This window comes from Triturus cristatus, chromosome 11, assembly GCF_964204655.1.
Source record: "Triturus cristatus chromosome 11, aTriCri1.1, whole genome shotgun sequence".
Taxonomy (NCBI): Eukaryota; Metazoa; Chordata; class Amphibia; order Caudata; family Salamandridae; genus Triturus; species Triturus cristatus.
The window spans coordinates 175,613,033-175,637,954 of record NC_140594.1 but is presented as its reverse complement, the minus strand read 5'-3'; the positions used below and the strand labels follow the sequence as shown (position 1 = coordinate 175,637,954).

At 49.2% G+C, this 24,922-nt stretch overlaps 1 protein-coding gene across 1 annotated transcript in view; it reads left to right on the top strand.

The window, feature by feature from the left end:
• PPP1CC (protein phosphatase 1 catalytic subunit gamma) overlaps positions 1-24,922 on the top strand; it is a 246,939-nt gene that overhangs the window by 144,867 nt on the left and 77,150 nt on the right. The window contains exon 3 of the mRNA XM_085635867.1: positions 20,243-20,473. Coding sequence (XP_085491993.1) covers positions 20,243-20,473 — 231 coding nt within the window. The remainder of the gene's footprint in view (positions 1-20,242; positions 20,474-24,922) is intronic.

Sequence of the window (24,922 nt, the reverse complement as noted above, 5' to 3'; positions counted from 1 at the left end):
GCACGCCGCCCATAGATCTTTGCCACTCCAGGCAACAAATGCAGATTCTTCGCAAGCAGGGAACACCATCCGGGATCCTTTGGAATGCACTTTCGATGGCCTGGTCAGACGCCTTTGTTTACGCTTTTCCTCCGATCCCACTAATTCCCCAGCTTCTCAGGAAACTCAAACTGGAGCCCTGCAGAATGATTCTGGTGGCTCCGGCGTGGTCCCACCAGTTATGGTTTACGGAAATTATCCTGCTCTCCCTGGATCATCCAATTCATCTACGCCCAATTCCATCTGACGATGTCCCAGGGCCAAGTAGTACATCCTGATCCGGGTTCACTTAAATTATCAGCATGGCTCCTGAGCACCGATAACTTCAGAATATAGATATTTCGCCAGAGTGCAGAGAGGTGCTGGCTCAAGCCCGGGCACCAAGTATGAAGACATAACGCTTAAAATTGAAGCGTTTCTGCCTGTGATGATGGCAAGAGAACATTCATCCTTCGTCTGCTCCTCCTCAAATTCTACCATATATTTTGGCATTGGCCAAGTCAGGTCTCGCTCATTCTTCTATCAAGGTGCACCTGGCTGCCATTTCTTGATTCAGACAAACTTCCTCTGGACCTTCCCTATGGTCAGCCAGAATTGTAAAACAATTTCTTACAGGACTTTTTAGAGTTTTTCCACCAGTTAGACCTCCACCTCCTCTGTGGCAGCTTAACTTAGTCCTTACTCAACTCATGAGGCCGCCTTTTGAACCAATTCATAGGGCGGTCCTTAAATTCCTCTCCTGGAAGGTGGCCCTCCTTCTCGCCTTAACATCGGCCAGGCGAGTAGGTGAACTGCATGCTCTCACTATTAAGGAGCCATTCTTACAGTTTAAAAAGGACACTGATTTCTAAGAACGAATCCAAGATTTATCCAGAAGGTCCCTTCAGACTCATTTGAATGAACCAGTGATTCTGAAATCATTTTTTCCTCGACCCACTTCTCCAGCGGGGAGGACTTCACTCGCTGGATGTTAAAAGAAGTCTGAAGTTCAGCCTACCAAGGGCTTCAGAAGATCTACACAACTATTTGTTGCTTTCAGGGCCCCTCGCAAGGGCTTCCCTCTTACGAAGCAAGGGATTGAGAGATAGATTGCCATCGCGATCAAATACTGTCATCAAGCGGCTGGTAAACCCCCCTAGAAGGGCGAGTCCGGGCGCACTCTACAAGAGCCATCTCTTCTTCAGCTGCTCTCTTCGCAGGAGTGCCAATCAGACATTTGCAGGGCAGCGACATGGAGCAGTGCCCATACTTTCACAAAGCATTACTGCTTGGACTTCTCCACGCGGAGTGAGGCTGCAGTGGGACAGGCTGTTCTGAGGAACCTTTCAATGAGTGGTGAGCTTTCCCTTCTAACCCTCCCTTTTATTGGTTAGCACATTTTGTAAATCATGATGTTCACTGATTATTTTTTGATATCTTGTTGCTTTGCTAATTGTATGCATCTCGCAAGGTTTTTCGACGATGTATTACACAAAATGCATATTTTTACTTCTAGATATTCTGATACAAGCGACAGGAATCTATGAAAGTTCCAATACTGGAGTAAAAAAACAAGTTACCTGTAACTTTGGTTCTCCAGTATTGGTAACTTTCATAGATTCCCAAGCACCCACCCTCCTCCCCTGGGAAAGCTCAGTCTTCGGCATATTCTGTTATACTGTTACACAACGGCTACGAAAATCTGAGGCTCTCATGAAGGTTCTATGGGGTGAGGCTATTCTGATTGGTGGTTCATTATTTTTGATCTCTTTTACAAAAACGTGGATATGCTACAAAATGAGACTAGGCCTATGGCATTTTCTTTTGTACCTATATCTATGGTATTTTTTATTTACCAGGTACTCCCGTCTCGACGACTGGGAAGGATACAAGCAATGTGAATCTATGAAAGTTACCAATACTGGAGAACCAAAGTTACATGTAAGTAACTTGTTTTCTTATTAGACCGCTTTCTTTATTGCCATTTGAGCCATTAATGGGTCTAGCATCGTTTCCAGAGCATGAATTCGAAACCAACCCTGCTACAGATAAGATTATGGCTACAGAGGGTTGGGAAGGCCCCCCATCCTTTGGGTGCCCCACAGAAGTAGGTTTATTTTTTTTTTTTAGAGCCTGCAGTTTCACATTTGCTCCTGGGGGTGGAGTCTGCTTCCAAGGAGTGGGGCACAGCAATTTTGGGACCAGAGCTGGGAATAGAAGGTAATTTACCTTTGCCCCCCGACATGCTCCACGCGTCAAAGAATTAGCACGGTCTGATGTAGAGGCTCGCAAGGGGCAGCACCGGCCCGCCAAGAAGAGCAGCAAAGAGTTTGAGCAGAAAAAAAACCCACTTAAGTGCCCCAGGGAGGGCAGCAGTACATTTCGCGTATCCATATCAAAAGCGCAGCTTTTTTTTTTAGTTTTTTAAATGCTGACTTCCAGCTCCACATCCTGGAGCTATCAGGACTCTTGACGTTCTGGGAGCTCTAAGCGTTCTCAAAGCCTTTTGCGGTCGCAGGGCTCTGCACGGCTGTAGGTGAAATCCGTAGGTGCGCTCAGAGCACCCGACCGTGACAAACTGAACTCTGCATGGGAGTGTCTCAGTCAGGCCGCATAGCCGACCAATCTCGTGGCGCAGGCGGCGGTGAAGCAGGGAATCACACCAACACCATCTTGCTCCTCCAAAACCATCACCTCCTGATAACACAGCATACCAGGAGTTAATTTCAAGGGCAGCATCATACCATGGATTTACACTATACAAGGAGTCTTTAGAATTTTTTTTTTTTTATTAGAAGCTCTGGGTTCTACACATAGAACTCAGTTTACCCATGTTAAAAGGCATAATGCGACTTGCCGATCACATTTTTAGACCATGTTCGGGCCTGTATATTAACACCTAGGGTTGACAAAGTACAAACCTACATCCAACCCAAATTTTATTAAGGTATTTTATTTGCTTCCTGGATATCAGTGCTCAGAAAAGAGCAAGTTCAGACTTCAGCAGATGCACCTCCTCCAGACAATGAGCCTGAATTAATAGATGCATCTGGTAAGAGTGGCTGCACAATCCGCCAACCATTGGCGCATTGCCAACGCACACGGCCTATTGGTGAGATATGATGGGGCCCACTGGGACAAAATGGTGGAGCTATTCCAACACCTCCCAGAGGAGCATAACGGGGTCAAGAATTAGTGCAAGATGGAAAATGAATGTCCTATTCCTCCATTAGATGTGCACTAGACACAGCTGATACTGCAGCAAGAGTAATCAGCACTAGCATTCTCCTGAGGTCCTGCATGGCTCAATCTCTGGATTTAAATCCAGAGGTTCAACCATCTATTCTCAATGCTCCCTTTTGACCAACACCTTTTGGGAACTCTAGTAAATGAGTCACTTGAAAATGAAGACAGTGGTTGCAATCTATTAGAGCACTTCAGTCACCATCAAATAGAGGCTGTTTACGCTGCTCATTTTATAGAGGAGGATCTAAAAGTAATCACTCTGATTCAATTGTATCATCCTACAAATCAAACACACGACTCCATCTAGGGGTTTCTATAAAGGCAGTTGGAGAGAACAATTTCAAAGGCAGAGGTAAAGGCAAACCGAACACATACCTCCCATCTCCCAATAAACCGTGACTTCCCTAAAATTCTTCCTGACCACCTTACACCTGTCTGGAAGACTACAACAATTTCTTCCCATTTGGCAATCAATAACATCAGACATATGGATATTCAACATTATCCTACATGGTTATTGGCTAGAACTCTCCAGCAATCCTCCCAATATTCCACCTTGCAATCATAAACTTTCATGACCACACCAACAGCTCCTCAAACGAAGTATAAGCTATTCTAACGGAGCCATAGAACCAGTTTTGATGCAACACCAAGAATTAGGAGTTTACTCACTTTACTTCCTCATTACCAAAAAGGACGGTTCTCTGCGACTAATAGATCTCAGACCTCTAAACCTATATATACTATCAGCACTTCCATATGGTCACGCTTTGTAAGTGCTTCTGATTTTACAACCAGGTGACTTTATCAAAACTGGACTTAAAGGAAGCATACTTACACATTCCTGTTCACCCAGCAGATCGCAAATATCTGATTTGTGATAGGAAATTACTATAAATTCAAAGTACTCCAGTTCGGGGTTACTACTGCACCCAGATTGTTCACACAATGTCTAGCAGTAGTAGCTCATCGAAGACCACATATTCATGCCTTCTCATGTCTCTACGATTGGCTGTTCAAAGCCAACACACTGAAGCTAACATAGACCTACTCATCTTCAATCCTCACAACAGCCATATCTAGGAGCGAAGCTAAACCCGCACAGCTCCATCCTATCTCAATGCAACCAGAATTCAAAACTTTCAAACCTTCAAACAAACCATACCGAACAGTCAAAACTTTCATCGAACTATTGGGGATGATGGCATCATGCATTGCAATAGTGCCTGACGCAAGATTACAAAGGCATCTACAGGAATGCTTAGCACATCAGTAGAATAAGTCACGGGATCAATTAACAGATCTAGTCACACTCATCACTCTCTGCAGTGGTGGAGCACAACCGATCAATAGGGCAACCTTTCATCGTCCCAATACCGCACATTGTACTAACAGCAGCTGCATCTTTCACAGGTTGGGGTGCCCATCTCCACGCTAACAATTGAGGGTTTATGGGACACCAAACGGTCTCCATCAATTACTTGGACCTGTGTTCTTTACTCAACCTGATTTAGTAGTACAAAGGGGTCTAGTCACTTGATGTCAAATGAACAGTTCTACTATGTTGACGAGACAAAAGGTTTTGGCAAAACAACTTTTATAAATCTAAACTTTAACTATACCTCCTAGAGCACATTCTACTCGCAAAATAGGAGCATCCATGGCCTTGTGTAACATTCCCTGACCCATGTAAGGCAGCTACATTGTCTACGCCACACACTTAACAAACGTGTGGGTGTATGAGCACGTTATCAAGCTAATGTAGGACAAGCATTGCTAAACACTTTTTCAAACCACCAACACCCACTGGTTAGCCACTGGTTTAGGTGAATGCTGCTATACAATCTATGCAAAGCATGTGTATCTACAGCGCACATGCCTCTAACAGATTTTGTTACCCTGTAAGCATCTGTTCTTGGCATGTAGAGCTGTAGATTCACATGCGCCCTCTCTCCTCCCCGGACACCTTTGGTTGTTGCAGTTCTCATTCACATTACATACACATGGACATCTTACTACACTTACCCCATTCTCACCCTCTTGCGAGAAAACAATCTTAACAGGAGTCAATGTTCATGTTCATGCGCACTATCACCGTAAGGAGGAGTCTACTTAACCTCATGACTGTAAAAGACTTCTTTGAAGAGAAACAACTTGCAAACATCTGCCATCTTGTGTTTGGTCCAGGAGTATGCAAAGCATGTGAATCTACAGCTCTACATGCCAAGAACAGGTGCTTACAGGGTAAGTAACATAATCCATGTGTGTATATGTGTACACACTATCCTTTGGCCAGGATTGTTGGGAATCACCATGAAACCATATGGTAGAAGCACAATGCATCTGTGCTGCTGTGCGTAAACATGGTGTTTAGTGGAGATAGAAAATAGATGCTGTTATGTACCTCTCATACAGGTACTTACCCCCTTTTAGTGTAGGACCTTATGTTAATTGGGTGTCTGCTGAGGTACATGGAGTCCACTGTACAATGCTGTATTAAGGCCACCCAGAAGTAGCAGAGGCCCCACCCATTGGTGTGTTTGTTACTCCACGCAGGTAGTGCTATGTGGCATACATCCAGAAGCAACGGAGGGCTCACTCACTGAAGGTGCTGTTACTCCACCAAAGAATGCTATATGCCATCAACGCAAGGAGAGCTGATGACAGCAGGGTGGGTGATGTATTATAAAGTAGTTGTGCTCAACCTCCAGGGGGAAAGCAAGGGAGGCCTGGCAGTGCATGGGAGTAGGACTACTACTTGATGTTGCAGCACAAAATACAGAACCAGTATCCAGGCACTTTCACTGCTACAAAGACTATTCTGTACTGTATTCAGCTGTGCTACAAGAAGTCACAAACACTTGCTCTTCAAAACTGAAGGAACACTTCATTCTGTAGCCTTTACCGGTCATTCCACAAAGCTGCACCGCCAGAAACTACTAGTTGTGCCAACCATTAATTAATGGTTCTGTGAGTGCCTTTTGACATGGTTAGACCCCACTTTTTGCCTGGTTGTTAATGTGGTTTTGATTGTAGCGCACAGGGTCCCCGCCAACCAATTCCCTTGTGCCAGTGCTGCTTCTCTGAAAACAATTCCACAAATGGGCCTTCAGGCCCCCTGTAAGTCTGTAGTAAATGGTACTGAGGGCACTGGGACTGAAGAGGGACCCCTCATCTAGGCCATGCAGACAAAACAAAGTCAACATGGCACACTGCCTGTGTGCGATGCAAACTAGCACTGCTCAAAGTATAGGTAAGTCACACCCTAGCAGGCCTTCCAGCCCTAAGGCAGGGTGCGCTATGCCACAAGTGTGGGCATATTTGTATTAGCAGATAATCCCCTACAATAATTAAGGCCATTCTTAGATATTGTCAGTGCCAGGGAAGCCATAGAGTACATGAGCTGGAAACTCCACAGCACCATGATGGCTTCTCTGAACCCAGGAATGTTTGCTACCAAACTACTTTCAATAAACCCACACTGATGCCAGGAAGACTGGAACTGTAAGTTTGGTACTTGCACATAAAAATGCATTGCTTTCCTACATAGTGCAATTTTTGAACAGTTCAATGTTATCCTAAGTGTCGACTTTTAAAAGACTAGTATTTTTCCTGAAAAACTTGCCTTTTTGCGAAAGATTTTGGTCTTAACTTGAACAAGCTTATTTTTCTAAAATTGGTGTGGGTCTCCTTTTTGAGTTGTCCCTTAGTCTGTGCAGTAAATGTTTTACACTCCTTTTAGGCCTAAGGCTGCTCAAGCACAACGACTAAGAGCACTTTGGGTTTACATTGAGACCTGTACACTTCTGTGGAGTCTCTGGACTCTGCACAGTATAACCTCCTAGCGGCACACCATATACAGAGCCAACTTCCTACAGGTTCCATAGATGCAACTAAGAACTCCAAATGGGATATTCTGCACTTCAGAATGCTTCAACATTTAAACTACATTTTTTTCCGACTAATCAAGCAGATGTTACACTTGTTGGATAGAGTAGATAAATCTTTATCCATTCAAGCTGCCAACTGTTGTAACCAGTAAGTAAAGTTTAGTGTTCACTTTTGGCGCTAGGTGGCGCATGTGCGGAATGGCTGCCTCCGGGTGAAGCTCCCGCAGTTCGATGGCACAATCCGCTTATTACTCCAAGGCCAGGCACCATCTCAAAACTGCAAGGCACTGATGAAGAACTAACCGCTATACAACCCAGGCGAGTCCTGAGAATATTGGAGGCGTGAGGAGCCAGTGAGCAGAAGAAACAGACCCGACCGGCGACGGGACCTGACTGGCCGGAGATTGAGCTGGGTGAAGTACATATACGGGAGGCCGCTGCGCTCACGTGGCGTGTGGGCTGCACCAGACTGGTGATCGCGGCTACGGAGGTGAAGGCAGGCCATAGGAGGACGGACTGGCCGCCGCAGCGCCTGAGCGTGAGATGAAGCATTGGCACGAGTAAGTACGGACTGCTACGTCCCAGAAAGTAGCGCACGCTGCGGATGGCGAGCGCGGCCCGCATCGGCGCCTGAGTAGGATATCAGCTGCGAGCACTTGCGGAGGTCTGGGACCCGGACTGGATGCGTTAGAGCAGGAGCGACGGTGAGTCTTGCCCCAAACGTAGGATTACTGCCCCTATCAGAGCGAGCCCTGTGACCTAGCTGGCGGCTGTAAGACGGGGGCGCTGCATTGAGGGGCACTACCGGGTGTGCAGCCATACGGCAGCGATCGGGGACTGAGACACTGAAGTTTAACGCCCACTACTGCTACTACGCTGTGAGGCGACAGTGCGCCATTTCTGTCTGTAGGGGTGATATTGAAAATGAGACACACATAGGGATCTGGATAGAGCTCCCATAGACTCCTGAGGGCGCCACACATGGATGGGCCTTGGCATCTGAAGGAGCAGCGGAACTGACTACGCGCTGAAACGGGCTAGAGGAGGACTAAACATGCAAGGTGGCTGGATTAGACTGTCGGGGAGGCTGCTGGCACCGCGAGCTGACTGCTGTGCAATCTTGGACGTGTGGTTTTCAGACTACCTGCGGAGGACCGGCTGCCATTTTGCAGCCTACTTGAAGGATAGTACCCTTCCTGCAGGCAGTGAGTGCGGCCAGCACGGCGTTCCCTTACGCAATACCTCACAACGCTGCGCAAACTAGCGAGGTGTGCCGACCTGGTGCTACATGCGAGGAGCAAACGTTGCCAGGCAATATTAACGACCACGTGTGCTGCCAATGAAGAGAAGATTGAGAGCCAACTGAGTGCTGCCCTGCTAGATCATGCTACGAGAACTCCTGGGGATACTCTAAAATAGGGCGGCACCTCGGATACGCCACGAACTGTGACATTCTGTCCACTGGTTGGCAGAGGCGTCTGGGGACAACTCGGTGGCATCGCTCGAGACCAAGAATAGTGCAGTTAGCTGAACCCTCCTGGTGCCTGGAAGTGTCGCTTCGCGACTCGGCGAGATGGGGAAGACAGATCCTCGCCAGCCTCTGCTCCAGTTTGAGGCAAAAAGAACTCCAAGACTCTCCCGGATGGTGGCACCGAACCCACGACAGCAAGCGCTCGAGACTTACCGATGGAGCCTGACGTGAATATGAAAACTATCCTCCTGGAAGTACGACAGGGCATAGCTACAATTGCGGGCAAAATGGATGACCTGAACACGCACATGGATGATGTGCGCAAAATAGATGGGCACGAGGACCAGCTCAAAGAGGCGGAGAAGCGCATATCAGATTCAGAAGACGCTGCTGCGCACATGCAGAACACGATGGCTCTAATGGATAAAATCTTGAGTCATTGCGGCTAAGAGCAAAGACATGGAAGCGAGAAGTTGCTGCAACTACCTCTGCCTCCTAGGAATACCTGAAACCACCAACACTGGCAGGATGGAGCTGTACATCGAAACTGCTGATGGCGACAATAGGGGTGGAATCCTTTTCCTCTCAGTTTGTGGTGGAGAGCGCATCGGTCACTGGGCCCAAGACCACTGGTGGACGGAACGCCGCGGCCATTCATCGCCCGCCTCCTCAACTACAGAGACAGTGATGTGGCCCTTAGGGTGGCGCGGGAGAAGAAACCACTTCAATATGAAGGAGTAACTTTCACTATATAGCCGGACTTCACTGCTGTGGTGCAGGAGGACAGGCGGAAATTCCTTCCTGTGAAACAGAAGCTCAGGCAAGCACAAATGGACTATGCGTTGCTGTGCCCGGCACAGCTCCGCATCACTCACCAAGGCAAACATTCTACATTAAACCACAGCAGGCAGAGGAATTTCTGAAACAGACAACGTAATAAAGGGGAGCAACCTGTGGCAGGCTCCCTGTCGCCCACCACATCGGACATTGATTGATCAGTTAGAGGCAAAGCAGGCAGATGCTGTCAAAGGTAGTTGTGAGATGCATCCCATCTAAGCGATGGACATGAGATATTTGACGAAATATTTCCTCACGTCACAAAGCTTACTGGCCCTGGAGAAATTACATGAGCTACATTGGACACCCTTGCCTCCTCTATGGGGTATGGAGGGCCCTCGCGTGCCCCTGGGAAGGCAGGTGTTACTTGTGAGCTACCAGGTGACAAACCCCACCTGGTAGACCCCTCTGTTTTCTTTTTGTAGGTTTCTTTCGGAATTAAGCAGGGTTTCTTAACCCTTTTTGTAGCGGGTTAATTTGGGAAGAGAGACGGGGGAGGGAACATGGTTACTGGCATGGTTGGGATGCTTCAGTGGGAGGAGAGGGGGGGGGATAGGTAGTTGGAATGTTTTACGGTATATTACGATGTTTTAGACAGACAACTGCGCAACTGTACAGCTGTAGATAGTGGGACACCTACTGGACTCCGAAAAGCTCCTATCATTGCTAATGGAGGGCGCGGACGGCAGGACACTTGATAATTATATGGGGATATTGTCCTGGAATGTACGGGGGATAGGAGATCCTAGGAAGAAGAGACAAATACACTCCTATCTAGATCGGCATAAAATCAGTATAGCATTTTTGCAGGAAACACACTTCGCTCCACAAAGCAACATCACATTTGTGGGGAAATGGGCGACTTGCAGATTATTTTCCTCATACTCCTCCTATGCTCGCGGTGTTGCCATCCTCGTCAAGCGGAATGCACACTTCGCGCCACACAGAGCTCGTAGACCCGCAGGGAAGGTATGCGATGGTGTGGGGGAGGCTGGGAGCTGACACTGTCACGCTGGTGAGTTGCTATGGCCCGAATGTAGACACACCAGACTTCTTCACTGTTCTATGGGTTAAAATACTGGCAGTAGGCACCACACGTGTCATCTGGGGGGATTTTAATGTAACCTTTGACCCTGGCATGGATAGGTCCACGGCATTGTCACATCACTACAATCGCACGCAGCGATGCGGGAGATCATGGAAGAGGGAAGACTAATCGATACTTGGCGTCACATGCACCCACAATCCATGGAGGGCACGCACTTTGTGTCAAGCGCGGCTTCATGGGCCCGGATAGAGTATTGCATAACATCCAGAGGTCTAGGGCCGTCCATTAGAGGAGTAAGCCATCTGCCATGCACGTATTCAGACCACTCACCAGTACACCTCATGTTTGATTTGTGTGGGGGGGGGGGGGGGGGGAGCAAAGTGGGCGTGGTGACTGCAACCCACAGCATTACTGGACACGGTGTTCCATGCCGAACTGGAGGAGGAGATTAGGGTTTTTTTTCAGAGAAATAAAGGATCTGTGGACTCGGAGATCACATGGGAAGCATTTAAGGTCACGATCAGGGGGGTGTATGTCAAAGCTTTGGAGTGCTCCGAGATATCCGAGGGAGACTCCAGCGATTAGAAAGAGCTGAAGACACTGGAGGTGCAGATGACTCGGGGAGCCAGAGAACAGGCACAAGTAGAGTTTAGGGACAAACTATCGGAATACACACACAGCAGATCGTGAAGTTCTTGGGGAAATACTGGAAGGCTCGGAGATATGGAGAGGGAGAGCGTCCGGGAAGGGTGTTAGCGGAAGCCATCCAGAAGCCTAACTTCGCCAACTATATTCATGAAATAACACTCGACAGGGGAAGTGTCGGGACGCGGCGATGGTGCAGGATATATTCGTGGACCATTATGCCAAACTGTATACAACACAGCGCGGAGACCCCTTAGAGTTTGAGGCGTTCCTGGGAGATGTCGCACTGGGTCTCTATGCGCCCCGTTTGAGATATGAGGTCCGTGAGGCAATAATGCAGCAGAGGTCTGGTAGGTCGCCGGGTCTCGACAGACTCCTGCTGAATTTTATAAAACTTACGTGGATATTATGGCCCCCATACTGAAAGAACTGTACAAGGAGGCCTTTCAGGGCAGGTCACTACCTCCTTCCATGAGTGAAGCCCTGATTAAATCTATCCTAAAGCCTGGCAAGGAACCATAGTTTTGTACCTCCATCAGGCCATTATCGCTCCTTAACTGTGATACCAAGATATTGGCAAAGCTCACAGCGAATCGAATTCTCCTCCTCATAGATAAGCTGGTCCTGCCGGATCAGACGGCTTCGTTCCGGGGAGGTCAACCTCACATAATCTTCGTACACTGTGCTCTGTTTTACAGAATGTATTGCCTGACCTCCCGTTGGCTGCGGTGCTCCTAGACGCTACTAAAGCGTTTGACTCTGAATGGGATTATCGATTTGGTATTATGCTCCGCATGGGATTTCCCCCGGGATTTGTATCGTGGGTACAGCTGCTCTACCGACGACCCACGGCTAGGGTGCTCGTTAATGGCCTGGTTTCACCTGCCTTTCCAGTTACAAGAGGGACTAGACCGGGATGCCCGCTGTCCCCCCGCCTGTTTGCCCTTGCGATTGAACCCCTGGCGCGCAGACTGAGGCAGCATCACAACGATAGAGCGCTCCGATGCCCCCTACAGCAAAAATTGATTTCGATGTATGCGGATCTGACTTTATATGTTCGAGACCCCCCCATACTAACCTAAACCCCCTACTACGTGAATTTATACATAAACTCTCTGGAATCCATATTAACTGGGATCCATATTAACTGGGAGAAATCGCAAGTTTTTCCCCTTGACGGCGGCAGTCAAATTCCCACTGGACTATCCGCTTGCATGGTGCGACACAGATTTGAGATATTTGGGGGTTCAGATTTCGGGAGATAGAGGAAATGGTCCGCCTAAATTACGGCACTGCCATACGTAGTCTCACTGACCATGTCACACGTTGGATTGCCTTGCCCCTGTCTACGGCAGGTAGAGCTTCATTGATTAAGATGGTGATATTACCACAGTTTTTATACCTATTTCTCAAGCTCCCTTCCCATCCGGGACGGTTCTTCTTTAAAACGCTGCGCTCTGAGCTTATGCGCCTATTTTGGGGCAGTGGGAGGCTGCGGGTCCAGTGGAAGGTGCTTACCAGGCCCGCAGTGAGGGGGGGGGGGGGGATTTGACATCCCGGATTTTGAGCTATATCATGCCTGTGCCCAAGCCCACTACACCTACTATTGGGTGCACCCGCCGGCATGCATGCCACAGGTAGCGGCGGAGCACTGGCTAGCGGACCCGATTCCCCCTAGACGGAATGATACATGCACACTCTTGCTCTCGACACTGCGCCAACTACAATCATGGATGCATGGCACTGTTATGAAGACCCTGGGGCTATCGACCGTTTACTCCCCGACTGTACCTCCGACGTATCACCCCCAGCTGTCACTGCTGCAGGAAACCGGTTTCAGACTATGCGCCCGAGTGGGCAGACGAACCTGGGGAGATCTGTTTTGTAGTGGTAAATTTTGTACGCCCGCCCGTTTTTTTTTTTTTGTGCCGCTCAACCCACCCCTTTAGAAATGTTTTTGTATATAAGATTGCAACAGGGCATGCGGGCCATTCTCCCGAGCTTTCCGCAGGAGCCAGAGGTACTAAAGCCACTATACCAGATGTTAGAGCGATAGTCCTGGGCACCTGGTGTCCAGCTTGTACCGAACAATACGAGCGGAGTGTGAGATCCCTCCAAGCAAAGCGCGGATACAATGGACAGCTGACTTGAACAGACATTACGGATGAACAATGGCGCTACTGCTGCTCACACTGCGGAAATCTCAGCTAGTGCCAGGTTGCGTATCAATTATAAATTTTTGCAGCGTATGTACTGTACCCCGGCAGGGATGTGCCGCTTTGGGTTACGGGATACAGAACGATGCGATGGATGTGGTAGAATGGAAGCTGGGTTCCTGCATCTAGCCTGGGAGTGCCCGAGGGTGAAGGAATACTGGGGACAAATCTTTGAAGCGCTCTGAGATGACAGACTTACCGATAGACTGACCCCCTTAGTCGCGCTGTTACGCTACACTAGACAAACTCGAAAAGCACGACGCCGATATATCTCACTTTCGTTGCTATTAGCGAAAGGCAGGGTGGCCTGCAGATGGGTTAGAGGGCGGGCCCCTAAATTTAAGGAATGGCTGGAAGACCTGGTGTACTGTCAGGAACAACTTACAATCTATTCGGAGACGTTTCCCTGCACTTAAAGAACAAGAGACATATGGGGTCCTCCAACGCAGTACTTGCAGGCTCGTGCTGTCGGGTCTCCCCCGACCGGCCCGATAGCAGCAGGGAGCGATGGTAGTCTCCCCTTGTAGCCTTATGCTGTCTTGAAACTTAGAGAAGAGATAATGCTTTCTCGTCTTGTGGCAGCGGGAGGGGGTATGATGTGAGAATGGACTGGTCTAGCTAATAGGCAATATAATGTGTACCTAGTGCTAACGAACTGACCCATCTGTAGAGCTAGTGTCAATAGGAACTACACAGGGATATGTCATGTATCTGGTTAAGGACTAGCTGAAACTAATAATGTGCCCCACAGGACGTACCTGTACATGCTATTGGACATTTAAGGGAATACTACCAGTGATTGCGAACATGTCCTATTGTCTTCCTGCATCTGAAAGAAACACGTTAGTTAGATTCCTCACCTTAGAATATCCCCAGGCGTCAGACTGGATCCGGAAGATTTTTCGTCAGCAATACCCCTTGCGCGTCGCTAGGCGTCTGCGGCTCCGCGTCCGTCGTCGGCATCGTGCGCCGGAATGACGTCGTCGGAGTACTTAGACGCCGCCCTCGCGCGCTGACGTCAGTTCTTCTTTTTTCCGCGCCAGTAAGCGCAGATCCGGGAGAGCTACCACTTTAGTCAATTTTTGATCCTGTCAATCGACTCCGGTAGGATGCCTGGTTTTAAAGCCTGTGCTGACTGTAACCGCTTGATGTCGGTTACGGACCATCACCGCCAGTGCCTGTACTGCTTGGGCCTCGACCACGAGGCGGAGTCGTGCTCGGACAGTAAGGCCCTGACCTCGAAGGCTAGACGGGAGCGGTCCCGTAAGCTTCTCGAGATTCGCCACTCGCAGCCGACGTCACCATCGGTCGTCTGGATCCAAGTCTTCGGGTAAGTCTAAGCATTCCAAGAAGTCCAAGAGGCGACATCGCTCTTCGGACTCCCCTCGCCGGTCGCGGCCGAGGGTCAGGGTGGTTCCACCCCCGCGGCTCCGGCGGAGCCGCAGGCGCCGCGCCCATCCCCATACCCTCCGGTCCCTGGGACTAACGCGACGCCGGCGGAAGTCAGCGCCTTCCTCTCGGCCATGAGGAACCTGGCTCTGCTGTCGGCGCCCGCTGGTGCGCCTTCGGGCCCCGCCTGGGCTGCCTTGCCTGCCGGTGGCTCCGGCCCCGTTGACGGCTCCGGCCTCGACGCCGCAAGCGCTCGTGGGGACCCGTTCTCGAGTCCCCGCCGACGCCGGTCGACCTCGTCACGCCTCCTCCGCCGGCACCGGTACCACCCCCGACGCCAACGTCTACTCCGCTCGACGTCGAGCCCCAGTTCTGTCCCTCTCCGGGCCCGGCGTCGATGGACGCCGCGATCGGCACCGCTAGAGACACACTGTCTACCACCCGGCTCCGTTACTTTCTCCTGTATACCAGGAATCGGATGATGGGGACAACTGGGAGGGATCCGAGGATCCTATGGCCGCTCAGGCTCAACTGTCCCAGGACTGGGCAGATGAACTGGGGGAGGCCAGTGGCCTGGATACCTCTCCAGACACTGGATTTGTCTCTCCGACTGTGGCTTCGGAGGAGGGCGCTGCGCTCTCTGTGGTGCTGCGCAAGGCGGCCGCAGCCCTTGGGCTCGAGCTGCCTGCCGTGGCTGTGAGGACTAACGTCCTTACTGAGGTGCTTCAGTCTGCAGCAAGCTCCACTGAGCCTCTGCTGCAATTCAATGAGGCCCTCATTGACGTTCTGCAGGGCACCTGGTCCAAGCCCTCCACAGTTCCTCCTGTGGACAGGAACGTCGCCAGGCGCCACCGCCCTGCTCCGGGCGATCCCAGTTTTCTGTCCCAACACCCTACCCCTGAGAGCCTGGTTATCCAGGCTTCCACCTCCCAATCCTCTTTCCCGACCGCCCCGCCGGACCGGGATTCCAAGAGACGAACAGTTCGGCAAGAAGCTGTTCTCCTTCCTTAGTTTGGGCCTGCGGTCTTTGAACACCGCTTGTCTCTTGGACCGTTATTCCCACTCTCTGTGGGATGCGGTGGTGGACGCGCTGCCCCTGTGTCCGGAGGAGGTCCGGACACGACTTACCCAGGCTGTGGCCGATGGGAGGGATGCTGCGCGACATGCTATACGGTGTGGGCTTGACACCACGGACTCGCTGGGTAGGACCATTTCTACCACAGTGGCGCTTAGACGTCACGCCTGGCTGCGGTCCACGTCATTTTCGGGGGATGTCCAGAGCACTCTCATGGACATGCCCTTTGATGGCACTCGCCTTTTTGACGAGAAAGCGGACCGTGCGCTGAATCGCTTTAAGGACTCCCGGGCTACGGCCAAGTCCTTGCGCCTCTCGGCCCCGCGGTCGCAAACTTCCGCCTTTCGCACCTTTCGTGGCCAAGGAAGGGGTGCCTCCTCACGTGCACCTAGCCACCAGCCGCGGACGTGGTTTCCGCCGAGGCGGTTCTGGAGGACGACTAGGTCAGCCCACATCCACCCCGGCAGCATCCGCCTCAAAGCCTTCCTAGTCCGAGCTTTCAGGCCCATTCCACGCCAGTAGGCGGCAGAGTTCGCCATCACCTACTCCACTGGCGGTCCATCACATCGGACAGGTGGGTGCTGCAAATCGTCCGAAGGGGCTACTCCCTCCCCTTCGAGACGACCCCTCCAGCCATGCCACCGCAGCACCACCGTATCTCGGGGGATCATTTGAATCTTCTCCACGAGTAAGTTTCGGCCCTCTTGGCCAAGGGGGCCGTCAAGTGCGTTCCGAGCCCAGAAGTAGGTCGTGGTTGTTGTTCCCACTACTTTCTGGTTCCCAAGAAGGGCAAAGGGGGCCTACGCCCTATCTTGGACCTCCGGAACGTCAATGCCTTCCTCCGGAAGGAAAGGTTCAAGATGTTGACTTTGGCTCAGGTTCGAGCTGCCCTAGACCCCGGAGACTGGATGGTAGCGTTGGACTTGCAGGACGCATATTTCCACATCCCCGTCCTGCCGGCCCTCCGGCGTTACCTGCGGTTCACGGTGGGCCCAGAGCACTTTCAATTTACCGTGCTCCCCTTCGGCCTCACCAGTGCCCCTCGGGTGTTCACGAAAGTGATGGCGGTGGTCGCAGCTCATCTGCGCAGATCAGGGGTTCCAGTCTTCCCCTATCTCGACGACTGGTTGTTGAAGGCGGGCTCGCCCCAGACAGTCGTCTCCCACCTCCAGACTACGGCGGATCTCCTGCATTTGCTGGGATTTTCCATCAACGTGCCGAAGTCACACCTGAGCCCCTCTCAGAAGCTCCTCTTCATTGGAGCGGTTCTCGATTCGGCGCAGTTCCGGGTCCATCCACCGGAACAGCGGGTCCGGGATATACAGGCCTTGATTCCCATCTTTCGGCCTCTATCCTGGGTTTTGGTCAGGCTAGTGTTGCGGCTTCTGGGGCTGATGGCCTCCTGCATCCTACTAGTGCATCACGCCAGGCGGCGCATGCGGGCTCTACAGTGGGACCTGAAGTTTCAGTGGGCCCAGCATCACGGCAACCTGTCCGACCATGTCTTGATCTCGGAGGGCACTGCACAGCAGTTGCAGTGGTGGCTCACGGACCGCGATTGGGTCAAGGGCAAGAGCCTCTCCCTTCCCCAACCGGAGCATGTCGTAGTGACGGATGCGTCCCTCCTGTGATGGGGTGGCCATATGGGAGAGGCGGAGATCAGAGGCCTCTGGTCTCCGGCGGAGTCTCGTCTCCACATCAACCTGTTGGAGTTGAGAGCTTTCCGACTTGCACTGAAAGCCTTCCTTCCCTCTGTCAGGGGAAGTGTCGTGCAGGTGTTCACGGACAACACCATCGCCATGTGGTATTGCAACAAACAGGGCGGGGTGGGGTCGTGGACCCTTTGTCAGGAGGCTCTGCGCCTCTGGACGTGGCTGGAACACCAGGGCGTCACCCTAGTGGTTCAACATCTGGCGGGCTCTGAACGCCGGAGCAGACTAACTCAGCTGCCGGTGCATGATGGATCACGAATGGCGTCTGAACTCCGAAGTGGCGCAAGGTCTCTTTCAGCAGTGGGGAGAGCCTTGGTTAGATCTATTCGCCACCGAAGAGAACGCGCAATGTCAGCAGTTCTGCGCGTTGGAATTTCCAAGGCGGCACTCGCTCGGCGACGCTTTTCGTCGCGAGTGGAGTTGCGGTCTGTTGTACGCCTTTCCGCCTATACCACTTCTGCCCAGAGTGCTGAAGTTCAGGCACGACCGGGCCCAAGTCATCTTGGTGGCTCCGGATTGGGCACGAAGGTACTGGTATCCTGAGCTACTCAGTATGTTGACCGATCCTCCGATACGTCTGCCCCTTCGGGAGGATCTTCTGTCGCAGCAGCAGGGGACGGTCCTCCACCCGAACCTGTCCAGCCTCCACCTCCATGCGTGGAGATAGAGCAGCGGCAGTTGATGCCATTTGACTTGCCTCCTGAAGTCTGTGATATCATTCTGGCAGCCAGGCGTCCCTCCACAAAGACTGTATACGCCTGCCGGTGGAACAAATTTGTGGCATGGTGCACAGCAAAGGCTGTGGATCCCCTTTCCGCCCCTCTTTCTGAGGTCCTCCTCTTTCTTCTTTCTTTGGCCCGGCAGGGCTCTGCCCTGGGCACCCTGAAAGGTTATCTTGCTGCCATCTCTGCCTTTTTGCGGCTTCCTGATCAGCCTTCTCTTTTCAAGTCCCCTGTAGTTACACGCTTTCTAAAGGGCATTACTCACACGTTCCCTCCTGTCCCTTTTGTAATGCCTCAGTGGGACTTGAATCTTGTTCTCACATTTCTAATGTGTGCTCCCTTTGAGCCTCTTCATAATTGTCCTCTTCGTCTGCTGACGCTTAAGACTGCTTTTCTGGTAGCCATCACCTCGGCTAGACGGTTGAGTGAGCTCCAGGCTTGATCTTCAAAGCCTCCTTTTCTCTCTGTTCATCCGGACAAGGTTGTCCTTCGGCCTTGTCCTTTTCTACCGAAAGTGGTGACTCCCTTTCATCGTGGGCAGTCTGTCACCTTGCCCACCTTCTTTCCGCATCCTTCCAAAGAGGAAGAGAGGCTCCACCGTCTGGACCCAAAACGTGCGCTCTCCTTTTATTTGGACCGCACAAAGCAGTTCCGGGTGGACGACCAACTTTTCGTTGGATACGTGGGTGCTAAGAAGGGGAAAGCTGTGCACAAACGGACCATCTCTCGGTGGGTCGTTTTGTGCATCAAAATTTGTTACTCCTTGGCAAAAAAAGGACCCTCCTGTTGGGCTGCGCGCCCATTCTACTCGTGCCACAGCGGCTACTACTGCTTTGGGACGGGGCGTCCCTTTGCAGGACATCTGTCAGGCGGCGACGTGGGCTTCGCTACACACGTTTGCCAGGCATTATTGCCTTGACAGCCAAGTCCGGAGGGATGGCTTCTTTGGCCGTTCTGTCCTCCAGGACTTTCTGGTGTGATCTTGGTTCGCAGACCCACCACCGGGGATGGTATTGCTTGGGTATCTATTCTAAGGTGAGGAATCTAACTAACGTGTTTCTTTCAGATGAACAAGTTACTTACCTTCGGTAACGATGTATCTGTAAGAAACGTTAGTTAGATTCCTCACCGACCCACCCATCCTCTCCGTTCTGCGAACTGACATCTAGGGTTAAGGTTATCCTTTTCAGGCCCCTAGATTTTATTTTTGGCACCAGTGTCGGTCTTTGCATGGCTCTGCGTTCCTGGCTCGGAAAGCTATGTACAAGAACTGACGTCAGCGCGCGAGGGCGGCGTCTAAGTACTCCGTCATTCCGGCGCACGACGCCGACGACTGACGCGGAGCCGCAGACTACGCCTAGCGACGCGCAAGGGGTATTGCTGACAAATCTTCCGGATCCAGTCTGACGCCTGGGGATATTCTAAGGTGAGGAATCTAACTAATGTTTCTTACAGATACATCGTTACCGAAGCTAAGTAACTTGTTCTTCTGTAATTCTGTATATGGTGCTCATACAATTTGTATATGTTGCTCTATCTATATACTGCATAAACTGTTTTTGCATTGAAAATTACAAATACATTTCTAAAAAAAAGTTTAGTGTTCACTTTCAGTGACCTTTGCAGGTCACTGAAGTCTCTGCTGCAAACGTTTATTGGTGAGATTATTTAAAAAATGCACATTTTTGGGACGGTTTATTTTTACTGGTATGGTGTTGAACAATACTGAATAGTGAGCACTTGATTTGATTTTTAGTCTCATGAGCATCGTGCGCTTTTAACCTTGGCCAAACGAAATGAACATATTGGCTGTTCTACAATTTGTAGATTAACATTTATTTGTGATCAGTGGAACTACGGTTCCAGGTGCTTTTTGTGTTTGCTTTATTAAAAAAAAAAAAAAAAAAAAAAAAAAAAATTTGCCTGGTACATTGTCTTTCCTTGTTAACTGTCAATTATGTTTCCCCTTTCAGGTGATATTCATGGGCAGTATTATGACCTACTTAGGCTCTTCGAATATGGAGGTTTTCCACCTGAGAGCAACTACCTGTTCCTAGGAGACTATGTGGACAGAGGAAAGCAGTCTTTGGAAACTATCTGTCTTTTACTCGCATACAAAATTAAATATCCAGAGAACTTCTTCTTACTCCGAGGCAACCATGAATGTGCCAGCATCAATAGAATTTATGGGTTTTATGACGAATGTAAGTTATTAATTAGTTGTGTGCATTTAATTAGTTGCTTAAACAGTAAAGTGAACATTGAAATTAAAGTAGTCTTTGTGCAGTGGGGTTTGCAACATCTGCATTTTGACAGGGTGGTCTCCAGTGGTGGTACAATTTTTCATTTGCTAGGATACCAATTACTCTGAGGACTCGAAATGCATGTGCAAAGTAGTGATGTGTGTATGTATGTATCCTCACAGAAAACAATTGCACTTCAGTTTTAAAATGCATTTGTATTTGATTCCCCACAACTGGCAGTAATCACTGCTTTCCGGTCCACCTTGGACCATGTTCGCGGGTAAATCCATAATTCTTTCACTCCTATGACCACCCCTTTGTATCCTTCTCTTTCTGTTGCCATTGCTGATTTACTGTTGCAAAGCCTGCTGGTACTTATAGTTGATAATAGTGTTTGTTGCACTTTTAACCTTCCAATCGGTTATTCATTTTAGTTTCAAACTAAATTACATGCTGATTAGTTTGGCCATATGATCATTCCTTCCTCACACTGCATTTTGCCATTTTCATCCTTCAGTGGGTTTTCCTGCTGCGAGTTTCTAACAAATTGATTGTAATCATTATTAGCTTTAACATTCCATTTCTACTTACATTCCAAGTAGTTAGACTCTCTGACCACCAGATTTGCACTTGACGTTTCTGGGACCATTTTAGCTATATATATGTATTTTGTAGTCAGGTTGTAGATGACTGCATTGCACTCCATGGTTCACTACATCAGGGGGTGAGTGTCTGGAAAGTTTTAGCGCGCCGTCCATTTCCTTGTTTGCTTCTTTTCGTCCTAAGTTGGCAGGGTATGCCCAGACATGGGTCCCAGCACTGCCACTGTATTCAAGCTAGCCTGGATGATGGATGTTACCCCGAAACCGGTCCAGGATGCTTGTTCCCGGGTCAGAGAAGACCTAGCTTGGCATTTTGGCTGGATTATTCACATAAGGAACGGGTCAATACTGATTTGTATATGGCTGGGTTTGTAGTGAGCTAACAAATGATGGATTCAACCCGGATCTGTGACTGTGGGCGAGTGAAGCTTCAGCGCTCCGTCAATCTCCTTGTTTGCTTTACTACATCAGTGCGCTGTTAATTGCCCTCTAGTTAGTCTTTGAGGTATCCCGCTTTTAAGGGTTTTGCTGAATTGATAGTTTCTATGAATTAAGTCTTCCATGTAATCCAATGTGTTTTAGCTGGGCCCACTGTAATGAAATCTAGAAGGGGATGCTTGTGAGTAGTGGTCTTCAGACTTTTTAATGCCATGACCACTATAAAAAAAAAATGGGGAACCTCAAATTTTCACAATTCTATTAAGCTGGCCATGTTTAAATATGTCTAGACTTTAAACTTTACGTTGTGATTTTTTTTTTTTTTGCAAATACATGATTGGCAAGCATACTATTTTGGTCAGGCATGCCTTACCAATGTGTAGAAGTATCCAGTGTGGATCTTGGAAATGGGTGGGTTGGGGGGGATCTCTTCCATTTTTAAAACCTTTTCCAGCCAGGATATCATTTGAAAAAAGATTTTAGTGAAGGCCTATTACACTGAAAACAAAGCACTCTTATGAGCATATTGCCTATTTTGGCCAGAACCTGGTGCGCCCTGATAACTTGAGGCCCTCTCACCCCCAAGTTTGGATGCCTGCTGTAGAGGAACATTAGCAGTCTTTATGAACTGATCTTTGTATGATCTAAAGCGTGTCCTGTATTAGCCATGTTTAAGCGCTGTATTTGCCTATTGGCAGTTCTCAGAAGGAGGCGACAAAGGAAGGCAGCGTTGGACTTTCTTCCTTTCTCCAAATCTATATGCAATTGAGAGGTGGTGGTTCCGAATTTTTTTGTGTGCTTTAAATCAGTTCGTTCTGGGTGCCTCCCTTTGAGATTGTGTTTTGAATGATGTGCATAAGGTAGTCCCTCAGTCTGAATCATTTGAAGTCTTTGGGAGCACACAAATTGACCATGAACCCGAAGTGTGCATAGTCTCTTCAAGAACTACCTCATGATACTGACTGATCTAAATCGAATTATCAGACATCTAGCTGCAGATGCCTTACCTAGAACATCCAAGAGTCAGGCTGGATCCTGAGGTTTTTGATAGCAGTACCCCTGCGTGCTGGTAGATTGCATTGGTTGATTCCGCGTTGTCTACATTTTCAGTCTAACCGCCACTCTGGAAGGATCCTATGGAAATCCCACAGCCTCCGAACACACTGCCTGGACACCCCCTAGCTTCTGGCATGCTGCCCACCCCCCCCCCGCCCCCCCCCTGCAACCAGGCCACGAGGAGGGGGCATCATTTGCAATGGTGGTGCATAGGGCTGTGGAGTTCTTGGACCTGCAGCTTCCTTCGGTGGTAGTCGAGACTAACGTCTTGAAAGAGTTCCTGCAGCCTGGTGTCTCCACTACCAAACTCTTGCTGCCTTTCAATTAGGGCTTGATGGACGTTCTGGGCATCTGGTTCAAGCCCAGCACAGGGGCTCCTGTGAGCAGAACGATTGCACACCACCATCGTCCTGAACCGGATGACCATTCTCATACCCATACCAAGGTGTTTTTGAGAGAAGTGGCAGACCAATCCCACAATTCCAACCCAGGCAGAAATGGGGAAAGAAAAATAATTGGTAAGGGTGGTTTAAACAGTAATCCACAGCAAGGGAGGAAATCGGATAACCTGTTTTTGCTGCCAAAATTTCCCATTTTTTGTTTTCAGAGAGAAGGATGTCCTAGTTGGGAAATGAGAAATCCCTATGACTGAAATGTGCTGCAGCCTTCACTCAGGCATATGACTGCTGCGGGAAGACCGGTTCCAGATTTTGATCAGTAATTGTGGGGCTAGAGAATTTTCCAATTCACTCTGCTGCAAAGGGGGTCTCAAATACTGGGAGCTAGACTACTTGCTTATTGGAGACCTGAGCCTTGGTGGCTTAGTCATTAGCCAGCTTCAGCTGCATGGCTTGCAGCAGATCAGTGCTACACACGTGTGTTCAGTCTGATGGGCCTAAAGGGCTGGAATCCATTTATTGTCTTAAAAAGACCAAAGGGTATCAATGTACATATGACAGAAAAGTTATTAGATGTTATTTTTATGCATCAGCTTAGTTTAAGAACTTCAGTATATGGTATGTAGTAGCAGTTGTTAAGACTAACTTCATTCTTTATGCGTCATTGGAATAGTGTCTTCTGTGATTCTGCTTGGCTCCGGTTCAGTTTCAGGAACCCACAGGGGACCATGTGTGGGTTCCACTGTGAATTTGTGCTTCAGCCTTGTATTGGTCCTTGAAGTGGCAAATTAGTCCAAGGGACGGGTTCATTGTAACTTAGTTTGGATGAGGGGGGAGGATGCATCCCCTAAAAGGAGCCAAAGTAGGGGGACCTCACCTCCTAACATGTGCCAGTCCAGCACCCAGTATTCGTTGCAGCCATGAAATGTCAAACCCACACATTAATTGGTAGAGCTATTCTAGCTGTAGGAATATTCATAACGATTGCTGATCACAAACAACGTTCTTAATTATATGCTCATTTATTTGGGCTAGCATCACTTCTGTTTAGTTACCCCTCCCAGATTCAATAACTACTTCATCCCTTTTGAAACGGGGCATCTTGTGTTTACCCTTAAATTGGGGTTCACTGGACCACTTCCAAATACTATTTTAAAGGCTTTGGTGCTTGCAGTAGTATATCCATTAGTTACCTATATTCACTATTATCTTCTGTTTTCTATCCAGTCGATGTCACTGTGGTCTGCCAATTGGGTCCATCCTATCCATTTCTTATCAATTTCCTAACTGTCTCTGCTAATCTTCTAGAAAATCGTTACTGCTGATTCGTTTCTTGAATACTAATGTTGGACACTTTCCCTCAAGCTCGATGGAAAAGCAGCTTGCAATGCCCTTCTGAATAAGGTCAGGGGTGACTGCCACAACAACCTTACCTTACTACTTTGTTTTGTGCATTGAGGATGTTAACCTGGCCAGAGTGTCTTTTTACTTCCTTTCTATGAAGCCTATTGCCAGTGGTGCCTGTCATTAATCATTCTACTGGTCGTATTGCCATTTTTTGATTTTGGACCTATGCAGGCTGCATAGTCTTATCAAAGTGTTGCAGCAGTAAAACACCATGTTATTGCTATATGCATATGCCAAAATTGATATGAGCTAAATACCAGCAGTGCAAATGATCTAATACAAAAGATGGCTCTCAAACTATCTGGAGGTTTTTTTGACCTGTGAGCCTGTTGAGATCCAGGTCTCTTCTAAGAACATAGGTTTGAGAGCAATTGGTCCCTTATGACTGGGAACTCAGGCAGCCTGGTGTTTTCCTTCTACAGATTTCAAGCATTAATTGGTGTAATACGGTTTATTTAGGAAACTATTAACTATTAACATTTTGCGCAGAGAAGCTGTCAGTCTACAGT